The sequence below is a fragment of the Pteropus vampyrus genome, unplaced genomic scaffold (genome assembly GCF_000151845.1).
Source record: "Pteropus vampyrus isolate Shadow unplaced genomic scaffold, Pvam_2.0 Scaffold245, whole genome shotgun sequence".
Classification (NCBI taxonomy): Eukaryota; Metazoa; Chordata; class Mammalia; order Chiroptera; family Pteropodidae; genus Pteropus; species Pteropus vampyrus.
The window spans coordinates 1,047,165-1,062,347 of NW_011889026.1; the positions used below are offsets into that span (position 1 = coordinate 1,047,165).

The following is a 15,183-nucleotide window of genomic DNA, read 5'->3' on the forward strand; positions in this document are numbered from 1 at the left end:
TCGGAGGGGAGCTGCCGGGCTCAGCGTTCCACCTGCTCCTCTCAGGCCGGCGTCAGCCTGGCTTCTGCGAAACTGGGAACTCAGCTGTCGATTTGTCCTTGTTGCTATGGCTGGGACAGGGGTGAGGGTGGCCAAAGGGGAACTGACCTGCATATACGTACCCACCTCTAGCTGGTGCTGGCCCTGAGCATGGCGAGGTCCTCCCGTCCCCTGGTCCCACCTCCCACAGAGCCCTGGAGTCACGGGCGAAGCCGCTGGGAGCGAGGCTGGGGAGCCTGCCGCACGCTGCGATGCGATGTGGCACCAGGCACCGAGAACCTGTGGCCGCCCTCGTGTCTTTCAGTCGGACACTGAGTGGAGGGGCCACCCAGACGTCTCCTTGTTACACAGAGTGAGAGGGCCACAGCTTCCGCAGCGAACCCTGTATTCGGGGAAAGGCTTCTCTGTGCAGGATCCGGTGTGACACCAGGACAGCGCTGGCTGTGTAGTGAGAACATGCTCTGACTGTCCACTCTTGTCCCCAGGTTTGCTGACAATGGCATCGGCCTGACCCTGGCCAGGTAAGAGCAGCCGTCGTTCATGCTGGGCCCCTGTGGGAAGCTGTCTCTGGACCCCTCACCCCAGACATCTTCTCCCCACAGTGGCGGAACCTTCCCATATGACGACGGCTCCAAGCAGGAAATAAAGAACAGCCTGTTTGTTGGGGAGAGCAGGAACGTGGGGACGGAGATGATGGACAACAGGATCTGGGGCCCGGGCGGCTTGGACCACAGCGGAAGGACCCTCCCCATAGGCCAGTAGGTTTGCACCACGGCGGCTTCCTTGTGCCACATGGCAGCATGGGAACGAAAGATGTCAGTTTGTGATTTCCACCTGTCGACTGTGAATTCCTCTGTCCGTTAGCGGTCAGAGAAGTCACCGAAACAGTAGAGATTAACCCACAGGGGCCAAAGTCTAAGATTTGCGAGGGAAATCGAGCCACCATGTTGCATGTGAGTCAGCGGGGCGACGTGGCTGTATCAGAATGCGCTCTGTGGTTCTGGGCCACGGTGACGGGAGCTGGCGTCAGGGCCAGCCACCATGGCTTCCTTCGTCCGCTGAGACCTCTCCCACTTGGAGCATCTCATCTTCTGAGGGTGGTGGAGAGTCAGGCCGAAGCACTCTTAAGGGAGAACCAGGAGGGCGACAACCCACAGGCGTGTCGCATGCAGATTGGGGTCTCCAACCAAGAGGTGGCTTGTGCTTGGGAGCGGCGTGTGAGATGTGGTCACACGTTCTCAGGGCTGCCCTGAGCACACGAGATGACGCTGGTTCGAAGTGGGTCTTTCTGACCTAAGGGCTAGAATTGCTTTAGTGCGGGAAAGACTTTCCCGGCAGTCAGATTTGCTCAGCAGCAGAATGGCAGGGCTGTCCTGAAGAGTCACGGCTCTGTGTAGCTGGGGGCGTTCACACAAAGTGGGGTGATCAGCGTGCGGCTGGAGAGGAAGGGGCTCGGAGAGATGAGCTGACAGCACGGACTCGGTCCGTTCCTCAGAAGGCCACGGGCTGGGCCGGCGAGGACATCGCTGCGCTCTGGTGGTGTGCCCGCTCAGAGGCCAAGACAGGCCGGAGAGTGGGGCTCCGAGGCGGCCAGCAGCCCGGGGCCCTGGCGTCCTGCCCTTCCTGTCCCCGAGCTTTCTCCCCTTTCTCTTGGAGAATGTCCTTCCTGCCTCAGTAGGCAGGACACAGGTCTGAGCTCCCACCCCGAGTGGATGCGTGTGCTTGAAAAGATGGTGCAGATGGAAGCACAGTCCCCTTGGCACGAGTTGTCAAGAGTCCTCGTTTCTGTCCACCCCTAATGAGGTAGCGGCCCCTCAGACCGTTTTTATGAGCAGCTCTGGGTCTGCGTTGTTGAGGTCTCTTTACTGAGAGTTACCAGCCTCCCAGGCCCAGAACATTATGGCGACTGTGATCGTTTTGGTGATCGTTTTGGTGGCCTGATCCAAGGCTACAGTGTTAATCAGTAACGTGACAGCACAGAAGTGCACAGACCCGTGGTGTCCACCAAGGGCTCGTTGCCAGGACCGCGTGGCTGGGGCTCCCTCAGAACCGAATCTGCTTGGGGGGCCCAGCGTGAGGCCTCTCCCTGGAGACAGGTCCCTTTGCTGCGTTCTGCCCTCTCTCCTTCCTTACGTTCTTGTGGAAGGAGAGGGCCCTGGCCCAGAGGTGGAAATTCCAGTCACAGCAGAGAAACTGGGCCTGGAGGGTGGGCAAGCCTGGATTTGGGGCCAGGCCGGAGGAGGCCACGGGAAGTCCCGCGAGCCCCTTTGGGCCTTGCTTCCCAAGCCCCGCTTGGGAGTCAGGCAGATGGGAGCTTTGAGCACCCTGCCCCCTGCTGGGCGCACGGTGGAACTGCCAGCCACCGGCCCCACTCCACTCCCTCCTCCCTGCATCAGCAGGCCCGCTGCCTCCTGCCAAGTCCTCTCCGTGCCTCCTCGGGGTCAGGGCCTCTGGAGGTCCTCTGGCAGCCCACTGCCCTGCCTTGTTCCCCAGATCCAGCATGCTCCCAGCTGAAAGGTCTACTTGCAGAGAGGAAACTCATCTGCGTCTTGATCTGATTAAACTGTTACAGCTACTAAGCCGATAATGACTAATGGCTCTCCCCTCCCAGGGGACACAGTGTTGGCTCCCTCCAGCACTGCTTACAGTATTTACCCAGTGACTCCTCATAGGATGGAGAATTTGGAGGGACTGATGGAAGAACTGGTTCAAATAGAGGAACATCCCCCAAACCCCAGGCCAGCAACTAGACAGATACTCATGTACGCACCCTCCGTCCTCCTGTCACTCGTCCACCCTTCCACGCAGCCAGTAACTCACCCACCAATCATTTATCGGCGTTTCCCATGTCCACGAGTGGTTCCTGAGTGAATTCATTAATGAGTCAACGACGTTCGTTCGCCGGAGGGGGTCGTTGCTGGGGGTGGGGCCGTTGCTGGGGGTGGGGCCGAGGGGTGTTTATCCAGAAAATCTCTGCTGCCGCCCGCCTTGGAGGGTGCGGCCCCATCGCAGCACAACATGGCAGTCACCCTGACCTCTGCCTTCTTTGACCCCCTAGGGATTTTCCGATCCGTGGAATTCAGTTCTACGATGGGCCGATCAACGTTCAGAACTGTACTTTCCGGAAGTTCGTGGCCCTGGAGGGCCGGCACACCAGCGCCCTGGCCTTCCGCCTGAACAACGCCTGGCAGAGCTGCCCCCATAACAACGTTACCAGCATCACCTTTGAGGACGTCCCGGTGAGTGAGGCCAGGGCAGGCTCCCGGCAAACCCAGACTTTGGGCAGTGAGTCACAGGGCCCCGGGGGCTGGAGCTTGGCCCGTTGCCACAACCACAGGGGTTGAACGGCCTTCTCCGAGCGGGCTGGGCCACGTCCCAGCCCTGTCTGCATCCGAGCTGGAAAAGTACGAGCGGGGTCGCCCCGCAGTTCAGTCTGGGTGGATGCCTGTGGCCCTCGCCCTGCTTGGAGCCTGCCGGGCCTCAGCAGGAGCCTCAGCGGGACCCAGGGTTCTGAGGCTCTTCCTCCAAGTCTCTTGCTTTTGACCTACGAGTCTTGTGCCCCGACCACCTGGGTTGGCATCGTTAACTTAAGAACCCTACAGTTTCTAAGAGAATCTTTGCTCAAGATGCTCTGTTCAACCTCTCCATGAGAGTGTAACATAGACAGGGGCCTCCTGGCCATAGACAGTGACAAGTCAGGAGCTGGAGTCGTGACGAGATCAGGACAACGGGCTGCCCTTGGGGACTAGGCAGGTCCAGGCCTCCTGGAGCATTTTCTTTGGGTTCGAGCTCTCTGAGACCTTCCCCGCTCCTCCCCTCTGCCGTTTGCCTGCCTACCCGGTTACAGCAGGCCGAGGGAAACGACGTGGACCTTGTTACCTAATTTCCTTACTCAGGCCACCGAGGGCCCAAAGGAGCCAGTCATGGAAGCCCTCGGGGCTCACGGGGAAAGCCTGTCTTCCTGAAGCACACCCTCTCACATGTGCTCTCACACGTGCCCCCTCCCCACGTGTGCGTGTGTACCTCTCACGTTCACCAGCACCTCAGCTCATTCCCTCTCTCTCACATGCACACGCGCACACTTCTGTGTCCCCTCACCCATCTCTGCGGTCCTCTGAGCCCGAGGACAGAGTACTCTCCAGGTCACCCAGAGCAGCCAAACCTCCCGTGAGCGGAGGCCAAAATAACGTGCTGAGTGTGGGAGCTGGGGCACGGCCAACGTCCGGCTGTTTTTCTGGCCCTGTCTGAGAGGCCAGCCGCACCACTGCCCCCGGTGCCCGAGCGTACCCTTGGTTTGGCGGGTGTGTAACGTCAGTGGAAACCGGAAGTTGCCCTGGCCTGGCGGCTGCAGTTCCCCTGCCCTCCTGCCGGCTGACCGTCCTGGGCTCTGTTTAGATTACTTCCAGAGTGTTCTTTGGGGAGCCCGGGCCCTGGTTCAACCAGCTGGACATGGATGGGGACAAGACGTCGGTGTTCCACGACGTGGACGGCTCCGTGTCCGAGTACCCCGGCTCCTACCTCACCAAGGCCGACAACTGGCTGGTCCGGCACCCGGACTGCATCGATGTTCCGGACTGGAGAGGCGCCATCTGCAGCGGGCGCTACGCACAGGTGGGGACGCCAGGGCACACCTTCCTGGGTGTTGCTGGTCACTCACTCATGTGACAAGCGCTGAGCGCCTACTGCGTGCCTGGCTCTGGGCCAGGCCAGAGAGAGACGGGCTTCTCTTCTTTCCCTCCTTTTACTTTCCCTCCTCACCCAGTGGAATTTTTAAAAAGTTACGGTGGCAACACTTTGTAAGTGGAAAGCTTCCAGAAATGGTGCTCAGAGGTCCAGCGTGAGGATTCAGGTCAGGCTCCAGCACTTACTGACGGTGTGACCATGGGTAGGTGACTCAGTCTGGAGCTTCAGTTTTCTTATCTGTAAGACCGGGGTGATAGCTGAACCTCCCTAGTGAGATTGGGGGGCGGCTTCACGTAAGGGACAGCCCCCTCCACCAGAAATATAATGCAGGCCACACACATTCTCTTAAATTTTCTCTTAGCCACATAAAGAGGAAAAACAGGTGAAATTAATCTTGACGATAGATTTTATTTTACTCAGTATACTCAAAATATCGCCATCTCAACACATAATCAACATAGAAAATTATCGGGACACTTTGCAGTCACGGTTTTTCCTGTTCTCTGCATATTTTATACTTAACATTTTCAACAAAGTAAAAGCTAGTCCCATCAAAACAAAGTCGTGTAAACTATTTTACGCACCTTTTTTTTGAAATCTAAATTTCGATTAAAATGAATTTAAAATCCATGTCCTCAGCCACACCGGGCCCATGCACAGCGCTCTGCAGCCACAGGAGGGCAGTGGCCATCGTGTGGGACAGTGCCGGCTTAGCGCCTGAAACGTGGCGGAACCGAAAGCGCCAGCTCTTGTCACATTGCTGTTACTGTCCGGGGGCGGGAGAGGACGATGACGTTGTCCTCACAGCTCCCCCAGAGGGCAGGCCCCGGTGTCGGCACGCGGACGCCAGTAGCCGACTGTGAGAGAAGAGCTGGAAGGCAGTGTGAGGAGAGACGGGAGAGGCAGCTGGTGTCAGGCTGAGGGCAAGGGCCAGGGGCCCACGGCGGCAGGAGCGTGCGGGGGGCTCGGGCAGAGGAGCCCGTTCAGCAGGAGGGCACGGAGGGAGACAGGGCCCGGCCGGGGGCAGGAAGCCCAGGGCGATTCTCTCTGCAGGAGGAGGCGAGGTCACGTGCTGAGGGCAGAGACTGGGCCATGGAGGGCAGCGAGGCTGGGAGGGCTGCCGGCTGTGGGGATGCTGACGAGGCGCGGACACGGAGGCCCGGTGGGGACCGCAGACAGCGCGCTGGGATTTGTCAGCCCTGGGAGAGGAGGTGGCCGCAGGGACCACCGGCACAGACGGGCCCCCGATTGGGCCTTGCTCTCCTTCGTGCCTTCTAACAAGGGCCCCGTCAGGCGACGGTGCCTCCGAAAGGGCAGTCTGTGCTCAGATGTTAACAGACGCGCTCAGGATGACCCTTTGTCATTGCTCCATTGTGTTTCCTTTTTGGCTTTTAAAAGATGTACATTCAGGCCTACAAGACCAGTAACCTGCGGATGAAGATCATCAAGAATGACTCCCCCAGCCACCCTCTCTCCCTGGAGGGCGCCCTGACCAGGAGCACCCACTACCAGCAGTACCAGCCGGTCGTCACGCTGCACAGGGGCTACACCATCCACTGGGACCAGACGGCCCCCGCCGAGCTCGCCATCTGGCTCATCAACTTCAATAAGTGAGTGGGTGCCCCACTGGAGCTCAGGGCAGCCGTGACAACGATGCTGCCTCACAGCAGAGTCCCAAGTGGCCTCTCACAAGACGTCAGGCTGGCCCCTGGCCTCCCTGTGGGAGGACACCTCTAGGGGGGATGACATCACGCAGCAGCTCAGAATCGGAAGACCCGGCCGAGCCCCTGCTCGAGGTATGGGTGGCCTCAGGCAGGGCATCCGAGCTTTGGATCCTCTCAGTCCCTTCACGTGGGAGATGGGGACAGTAACACCTCGCAAGGGTGCAGCGAGGATACAGTGAGCTCACGTGTGACAAGCATGTCGCCTGGGACCGGGCCTTCATGGGAAAAAGTACCTGGCGACCACGTCAGCACTTTGCGCCGAGGGGAGGGGCCGTGCACAGCCCGGGGATCCGGCCGAGGGCGCCGGCACGGGGCTCCGCGTACTATGATCGGGGTCTCCTGTGCACGTCATTTGCTTGTCGCCGTATTCCTGTGAGGCAGAGATTTATCAGATGCGGGAAGTGAGACCCACATACGTGACGTGGGCCCTCCGCCAGGCTGGAGCAGGAAGGGGTGGGGCCCGGTCCTCCATACCTGGGCTCTTCCACTCCCGTCCAGCGGAAAGAACGTCTCCTTCCAGCCACAGTCCCCTGTGGGGCTCCCCACTGCAGGCCCTGGAGACGCCCACCGTCCATTGCGACGGTCGTCCTCTCCCCTTGAACACTTCGCCACTCGGCCGTTACCAACAGCAAGTGTCCTTTCAAAGTCTCCCTCACACAAGGGGGGGGCGCCACCGGCGCAGCATTCTCTGGGCTCTTTCCGGCTCCTGCCTGGAGCCTGGGTGGCCGGGGCCCCTGCTGGTGACCTGACACTCCTTCCCTTGCAGGGGCGACTGGATCCGAGTGGGGCTGTGCTACCCGCGAGGCACGAGCTTCTCCATCCTCTCGGATGTCCACAACCGCCTGCTGAAGCAGACGTCCAAGACGGGCACGTTCGTGAGGACGCTGCAGATGGACAAAGTAGACCAGAGCTTTCCAGGCCGGAGCCACTACTACTGGGACGAGGCCTCAGGGTGAGGAGCCCACGTGGCCGTGGGGAGGCATCCTTTTGCCCCGGCCCCTCCAGTGACCCCAGGAACCTCCTGCAGTGAGTGCCAGTCAGTGCAGGGTCTTCTCCTGGGTTCCTGTGCCCTGAGGCCGATGGCACCTTCCACCAACCCATGTTTCAAGCTGTTAAGCTTTTCAAGCAGCACAAACGTCTGTATTCGAGGCCCTCGCCCTTTTGCTAAACTGCATAAGGTGCTAGGTGACAGAGATCTAGGGGAGGGAGCACCTGCTCGCTGAGACGTCCCCTCCCCTTAGCGAGCCAGGCTCTTCAGAGAGCCAGCACATTTCCTGGGCGCCGACGCTGTGATCGCCAGCCCGGGGACTGAGGGCGAAGGTTCACTTTGCGGCCGTTTTCCGTTCTTGTTCTGAGATCCAGGATGGGCGAATAGCTGACATGTGCTCTCGCGTTTTGTTTTGTTTTGTTTTCTTATGACAGATAATGGCTCTCAGTTTGATGAAAAGAAAATTAGAATTTGAAAATCAGAAGCATAAGTACAGTATTAGGGTTGGAGGCAGTAAATAGCACCCCTTTCCCCACATAAATGCTAGCTGATTGTGGGCAGACAAGCCGGCAGGTGAAGAGGGAACCGCCAGTCTCGCTGCTGGCAGAGCTGTGGGAGGCACAGCTGTGGGAGGCACAGCTGCCTGCACCGTCCCCAGGTGTGCCACTCTGCCCCAGGGGGCACCCCTCAGACTTAGGGTGCAGAGGAGCAGAGCAGAGCGCCCCTGTCTGTGGCGGACCTATATTACACCCCCAGCCAACTGAGTCATCTACTTCCTGGGGTAAGAAGAAAGTGAGCGGACGGGCCTGGGGCCAGAGGTGCCTAGCAAAAGCCTTTCAGACGGAAGGCGAGGATCCTGGCAGTGAGTGCCCCTCCACACCAGCAGGAAGTGTGATGATTCGGAAACAGGTGTTCGTAGGGTCAGATCCTCGGGCACTGGCTGTCGCACTTTCTTCTCAGGATCATGGGAAATGGGACGTTCCAAAGATGTGAATTTTTCAAACGGAAACTGCCACTAAACAAGTCAGACCTTTTTGATCAAAACACTGAGAATCTATGATTTTACCCCTTGTTTCCTTTCAGCAGATTTTGCTGTATACTTCAGCTTTTTTGTCGATAGCTCAGCTTATCATTATGCCTATCGATGATTGTGCTGTGCGTCCCAAAATAATCAGAAAGTTCTTTTCAGTCGCAGTTCACGTGTGCTATCAAAGGAGCTCCAGGTGTGCAGCTCAGTGAACACAGAGTCATGTACCTTGCATCGTGATCCCCCGACAAGTCCGGTACCCCCGTCGCCATCCGCAGTTACTACAGTGCGCGATGTTCCTCGTGCTGTACTTGACATCCCAGGACTGTCTTTACAACTGGCAGTTTGCACTTCTCAATCCCTTCCCCCTTTTCACTCACACCCCCGCCTCCCTGCCATATGGCAGCCATCAATTTGTTTTCTGTGTCTGTGAGTTTGTTTGCTTTGTTGGTTTATCTTGTTCTTTAGGTTCCACATGTCAGTGAAATCATGTGGCATTTGTCTTTCTCTGTCTGACTGACTCCACTCAGCACCATTACTCTAGGTCCATCCACGTCATTGCAAATTGTAAGATTTCATTTCTTACGGCCGATTAGTATTCCGCTGTCTACATGTACCACCTCTTCTTTATCCAGTCGTCCATAGGTGGGCACTGAGGTTTCTTTCATATCTTCTTGGCTATTGTGAATAATGCTGCAGTGAACATAGGGGTGCACGTATATTTTCAAATTAGTGTTGTTGTTTTCTTTGGATGAGTACCCAGAAGTGCAATTGCTGGGTCATGAGGTGGTTCCCTTTTTAATTTTTTGAGGCCCCTTCATACTGTTTTCCACAGTGGCTGCACCAATTTACGATCCCATAAATAGGGCACAAGGGTTCCCTTTTTTCCCTCCACATCTTGGCTAACACTTGTTCGTTGATTTATTGATGATGGCCGTTCTGACATCTCATGGTGGTTTTAATTTGCATTTCCCTGGCGATTAGGGATATTGAGCCTCTTTTCACATGTCTCTTAGCCATCTATATGGATTTCTCCTCTTTGGAGAAATGTCTGTTCAGGTGCTCTGCCCATTTTTTAACCGGATTGTTTGTTTTTTTGGTAATGAGTTGTATAAGTTCCTTGTATGTTTAGGCGGCGAACCCCGTATCGGGTGTGTCATGGGCGAATTCTTCCGCTCAGTCAATCTTCTTTTCATTTTGTTGAGTTTCCCTCATTATGCAAAATCTTTTTATTTGACGGAGTCCTATTTGTTCAATTTGTCTTTTGTTTCCCTTGCCCAAGGAGACATATCCAAAAAAAATATTGGTAAGAGCAATGTCAGAGAGTTTACCGCCTATGTTTTCTGCTCGTTTTATGGCTCCGGGTCTTACATTTAAGTCTTTGATCCGTTTTGAGTTTACGCTGGCACGTGGTGTAAGAAAGTGGTCTAGTTTCATTCTTTGGCATGTACCTGTCCAGCGTTGCCAACACCATTTGTTGAAGAGACCATGTTCACCCCACTGTATATTCTTGCCTCCATGTCATAGGTTAGTTGACATACAGGTGTGGGTTTGCTCTGGGCTTTAATTCAGTGACACCCTCAGGGACTCCAGGCCGGGTCACAGGATGTTGGTTTCCTGTGCAGAAGCCCAAACTCTGGGGATTTTTGAATTCTTAGGGCTATTCTTAATGATTCTTCTGTCTTATAAACTTGCAGTTCTTTCTTAATCACATTCAGAGCAGCCGCCTTCAGTGGCTACCTCCTCTTCTGCTATGGGCCAGGACACCCAATAACCCGTTCACTGGAACTGGGGGTAGAATAAAAGTTAATAGGCTGAGAGTGCGGGTCCGGATGTGTCTCACACTCTGAGTCATCTGCGTCTCTCCAGGTGAAACACACAGTGGTGCTGCTGGCTGTTCGGGAGCACAGACTTGGCCAGGTGCCCCGAGTGCGGTGCTGCAGACTTGCAGATGGGTGTCGCGCTCAGGCACAGGGCTGTCAGAGGCGCTGCTCTGAACACACAGCCAGCGCCCTCTTCCCTGTGCACAGGCTGCTGTTCCTGAAGCTGACAGCTCAGAACCCGAGAGAGAAGTTCGCCTTCTGCTCTGTGAAGGGCTGCGAGAGAATCAGGATTAAAGCTCTGATCCCCAAGGATGCGGGCGTCAGCGACTGCTCAGCCACGGCCTACCCCCGCTTCGCGGAGAGGGCCACCGTGGACGTGCCGATGCCCAGGAAGCTGGCCGGTGCTCAGCTGGTGAGTGGCCGGCCCAGGTCCTCTCAGGACACCTGCTCAGCACAGCGTACTTCCCGGGCGGGGGCCGGGGGAGACGACCAGGTGTATGGTCACCTCCTCAGACCTAACGGCCGCGCCGGACGTGTTTGTTTTCCAGAAGACACAGGACCACTTCTTGGAGGTGAAGATGGAGAGTTTTGGGCAGCGGTTCTTCCACCTGCTGAGCGACTTTGCGTACATCGAGGTAAGGGATCTCAGCCCCTGCGCAGAGTGGCTGTGCTCTCAGGGCCGTCGTCACAAATGACCGCAAGCCGGGTGGCTTAAAACAACGGAAGTGTACCTCCTCGCAGTCTGGAGGCCAGGAGTCCGAAATCGAGGTGTCGGCAGGGTCAGTTCCCTCTGGAGGCTGAGAGGGAGAAGCTGTTTGGGCTTCTTCTAGCTTCCGGGGCTGCTGGCAACCCTTGACCTCCCTTGACTTGTAGACACGTCCCTCCAGCCTCTGTCTTTGACTTCACGCAGACCCTCCCCGGGCTGGCTGAGTCTCACATCTCCCCTGCCTCTTGTGAGGACACCAGTCACTGGGTTAGGACTCACCCTAAATCCAAGATGGCCTCATCTTGAGACCCTTGACTTGATTACATCTTCAGAGATCCTGTGTCCAAATATGGCCCCTCCCATAGGTTCCAGGGGGCCATATCTTTTTGGGGAGAGGGCACTATGTGGCTCACTGCAGAGGCCTCCGAGGACCTGTCTTAAGTGGGCTGCAGAGGCGCCTCTGTGTTCAGGGTCTGCGTGGGGACAGTAGACGGGAGACCCCGGGCCCCACTGCCTTCAGGCCCCTCACCCTGTGTGGCCCTGGTCCCCAGGTAGACGGGAAGAAGTACCCCAGCCTGGAGGACGGCATCCAGGTGCTGGTGATTGACGGGAGCCGAGGGCACGTGCTGAGCCACACGGGCTTCAGGAACTCCGTCCTGCAGGGCGTCCCATGGCAGGTCTTCAGTTACGTGGCGGACATCCCTGACAAGTGAGTCCATGCCTCTGCGTCGGCACTGCTGAGGACACCACAGGCCCCGGCCTGGCCCCGGCCCAGGGGCCTTCGTCACAGTCTGGCCCGGGAAAGCTTAGGGAGTATGGGTCGTGGGTGCTGGGCCGGGAACGGCCCTGCCTGGTGACTGTCCCGTTGGAGCCAGGGCCTTGTGAATGTAGGTCAGGTCCAGGCAGACGGCTACCCAGTTAAAATGAGAAGCCTGCCCTGACCCGTGTCCCAGGCCTGGACACTCCCCCTGGTGACCTCATCCCCTCCCATACTTCTCATGCGATCCAAATGCAGCTGGCCTCCGAGCTCTTCCAGCCCAGACCTCCGCTGAACCAGACATTCCTGCCCAAGTGCTAGTTGGAGGGCGCCACCCAGAGGCCCCCTGCGGAACTGAGTTCTCAGCTTTTGTTTCTTACTCCCCAGACCAGCTGTTCTCCGGGGCGGTCTGAGTGGGTGGCCTGATCAGGCAGCCACATCAGGGCCCGGGTGTCATGTCTGACTCTCATCTCTGTCACGGCGCCACGCTCTGGGACCACGTCCTGTCACTCCACGGGCACTGTCGCTCTGCCTCCAGTCCTGTCACTCCACGGGCACTGTCGCTCTGCTTCCAGTCCTGTCACTCCACGAGCACTGTCGCTCTGCCTCCAGTTCCTCCACGTGTCCTCTCCGTCCAGGCCTTCCCACCCTGTCCACGGGGGAAGGTGGAGGCAGCTGCTTAACACCACAAACGTCAAGGATGGTTTCTAGGAGCCGCCCTGCTCCCCACCTGTGGCACACTCCGTGCTGGCAGGTGCAGGGGCTTAGAGAACCCCATCCCAGGCAGAGAGGGATACCCAAAGTGTGCAGGCAGGCTTCCGGTGCCCGCTGTGGGGGCTGGGACAGATGAGAAGTGCTGTCTCCGTGTCCTGCTCCCGTGAGCTAACCCTGATCTCCATCCAGAGGGCACGACCTTCATATGCGTCCACCCAGCAGCAGGGCTTTGCTGGGCCGAAGGGACTTTGGCTTTCCTCTTAACGGAACGATGGGGACAGTCTCCTGGGGCAGAGCCTGCATCCGCAGTTGAGGGGGGGTGTGGGCAGCCCCCGGCCCCCCGGCTCTCCTCCCCAGACTCCAGCCTCTCCTCGCGGCCGTTCTGACTGCACACAGCCTCCCCTCTCAGGAGCGTGTCTTCCGCTCCCAACGGGACACTGTGGGGGCAACAGCAGGTTCCAGGATCCGACGCAGACTTTCCAGTCTGGCCTGCGGTCTGTGCTCACGAGGTCCCTTTGAGATGTGAACGGGACGCTCCACTGGGCTTCTGCCCTGTTTCTATTCCTGGGGGGTGTTCACCTCCTCTTGTCTGGCCAGCACGAGTCCGCGTCTGCCACCACGGGGCCGATTTCACAGCACTGTGGCTGAGCACTGCCAGGGCAGGCGAGGGGGACACCTTTCTCCCAAGCAGGGCTTTTGCAGGTTGGGACCTGCAGGCTGCCCCCCGCCAAGCACACCTCCCTCTGGCAGGCCCTGTCAGATACGTAATAGCTATTTGCCTCAGTTTCCCCACTTGTAAAACGGAGCGGCGATGCGGTCTTACCTGACCAGAGAGAAAGAGGGAAGCGGCCGGCACGTGGGGTGTTAACCCTCCCTGAGGACGTGGCCGTCACCGCGTTTCCGCTCGGCCTGTGCAGACAGCGCGGAGAGCTCTCCAGTTAGGAAGTGCACGGCGAGGTCCTCGCGTGCCCGCCTGCCCAGATGGCACACACTTGGACCCACTCTGCCCTCTCTGGGGACAGACCCGTAAAAGCACTGAGGCGAGCGGGCGCCACGTGTGGGAGGGGTGTTGGACAGCGTGTGGGCAGAGCCAGCGGCGCCACACGGAGAGGCTGCCCCCTCCCGCACCCGTGGCCGGGCCTCTGGTCCCACCGTGCAGGCCGCCCCTGCCCGCCAGCCCTCGGTCCAGGTCACTGTCTCGCCCTCTAAGCACGCCCCTCTCGCTCAGTTCCATAGTTCTCATGGCATCGAGGGGAAGGTATGTCTCCAGAGGCCCGTGGACTCATGTGCTGGAAAAGCTCGGGGCGGACGAGGGGCTCAGGCTGAAAGGTAAGGGGTTCGGACTGGGGTGGACACGAGTCTAGGTGCTGCCGAGACCAGAACGCTTGCCACCAAACGTGGCAATGGCCTCTGAAGCCGCACAGTGCCAGTGTCCAGGGTGGGCAGGGCAGGGTGCCGCCTGGGGCTGCCCCCGCCCCAGGCTTTCCTCTCACGTGTGCCAGACACCGAAGGAACTTGCTAGTTGTTCACCCGTCTAGTCAGTAGGTGGCCCTTTCTTCTGCTAAAAGATCAGCAGAAAAGTGGCTTGGCTCGACTTCCCTCCAGTTCTGGCCACTTGGCCTGGCTGGGGCCCTGCCTCTTCCTCACACCCTGGCCGACGTCCAGTGTTTATCCAGCCCGTTGCTGTTTGCAAGCTCACATTTGTTCCTCAGAGGCCATTAGGGAGAGCCCAGAGGTCCGCGTGGCTTATCCAGGGTCACCCAGCTCCTCCGTAGTGAAGCCCGGCACAGACCCCCAGGGAGGAGGCTGGCTGGGACCAGTGCCTCTGCGTGGCACTCGTCATGCCGTCACAGACTGTGCTCAGAGTCCCCGGGAGGCAGAGAGGAGGGACGGGGCCACTGTACAGATGACAGTGAGAGCGTCCACTGTGGCTGCCACATCACGTTCCGCCTGCACGTTGCTGAACCACTTCACAGCAACCTGGAAATAGTCACGAGGAAGTAGAATCCGACCGTTAAGTAACTTCGGATTAGAGCTTGCATCCTAATTTTTTTAATCCAAAGGCAGGGTTCTTAGCTGCCATGCCATCCCACATACCAAAAACATCAGAGCTACAGCCCAAAGGGTCACTGGACTTCAGAAAGGGGCAGGGATTTGTGGGGGGTCATGGGGTCAGCTCAGAGGTGGCTGAGGCTCCCGGGAGTCCACTGGGTAAAGCTGAGCCGCCACCCCTGCAGGCGGCTGTGAGGTTCAGCTGAAACCCTCCGTGTCCCATACAAACAATCGTCAGGTACGTCAGTAGTTGGCACAGAGCACTTCCTGGGGACACAGTCCAGTGCAGCCTGGGAGGGGACGGGAATGGTGATGGGGAGTCTTGGGAGGCGGTGGCATGGAGCCATTTTCTCTGGGGTTTCTGCTCAAGTGACTGATCCCTGCTTTTCAGAAAAAATGGCATTCGTTGGCTTCAAAGGCAGCTTTCGGCCCACCTGGGTGAATCTGAACACCGACGACCACAAGGCTAAAATCTTCCAAGTTGTGCCTATTCCCGTGGTGAGGAAGAGGAAGCTGTGAGGACAGCCGCCCACATGGACTATGATGGCAGACTCTTGGCATCAGACCAGGGTAGGGTGGCCGGTTCCCCCAACCTGTCCGGCCGCTGCCTGGGAAGTCCATGTGTCTACATGGGCCCAGGGAAGGGAAGGGAAGGACATCGAGGCCCCTG

General features: G+C 58.1%; 1 protein-coding gene across 1 annotated transcript in view; it reads left to right on the plus strand.

The window, feature by feature from the left end:
- The window catches only part of CEMIP (cell migration inducing hyaluronan binding protein), a 123,777-nt gene extending 108,601 nt beyond the window's left edge, over positions 1–15,176 (plus strand). The window contains exons 21-31 of the mRNA XM_023520038.1: positions 525–560; positions 642–797; positions 3,098–3,278; positions 4,435–4,650; positions 6,121–6,332; positions 7,213–7,398; positions 10,492–10,696; positions 10,833–10,919; positions 11,542–11,699; positions 13,690–13,790; positions 14,905–15,176. Coding sequence (XP_023375806.1) covers positions 525–560; positions 642–797; positions 3,098–3,278; positions 4,435–4,650; positions 6,121–6,332; positions 7,213–7,398; positions 10,492–10,696; positions 10,833–10,919; positions 11,542–11,699; positions 13,690–13,790; positions 14,905–15,032 — 1,666 coding nt within the window. The 3' untranslated portion in view covers positions 15,033–15,176. The remainder of the gene's footprint in view (positions 1–524; positions 561–641; positions 798–3,097; positions 3,279–4,434; positions 4,651–6,120; positions 6,333–7,212; positions 7,399–10,491; positions 10,697–10,832; positions 10,920–11,541; positions 11,700–13,689; positions 13,791–14,904) is intronic.
- Positions 15,177–15,183: the final 7 nt, after the last annotated feature.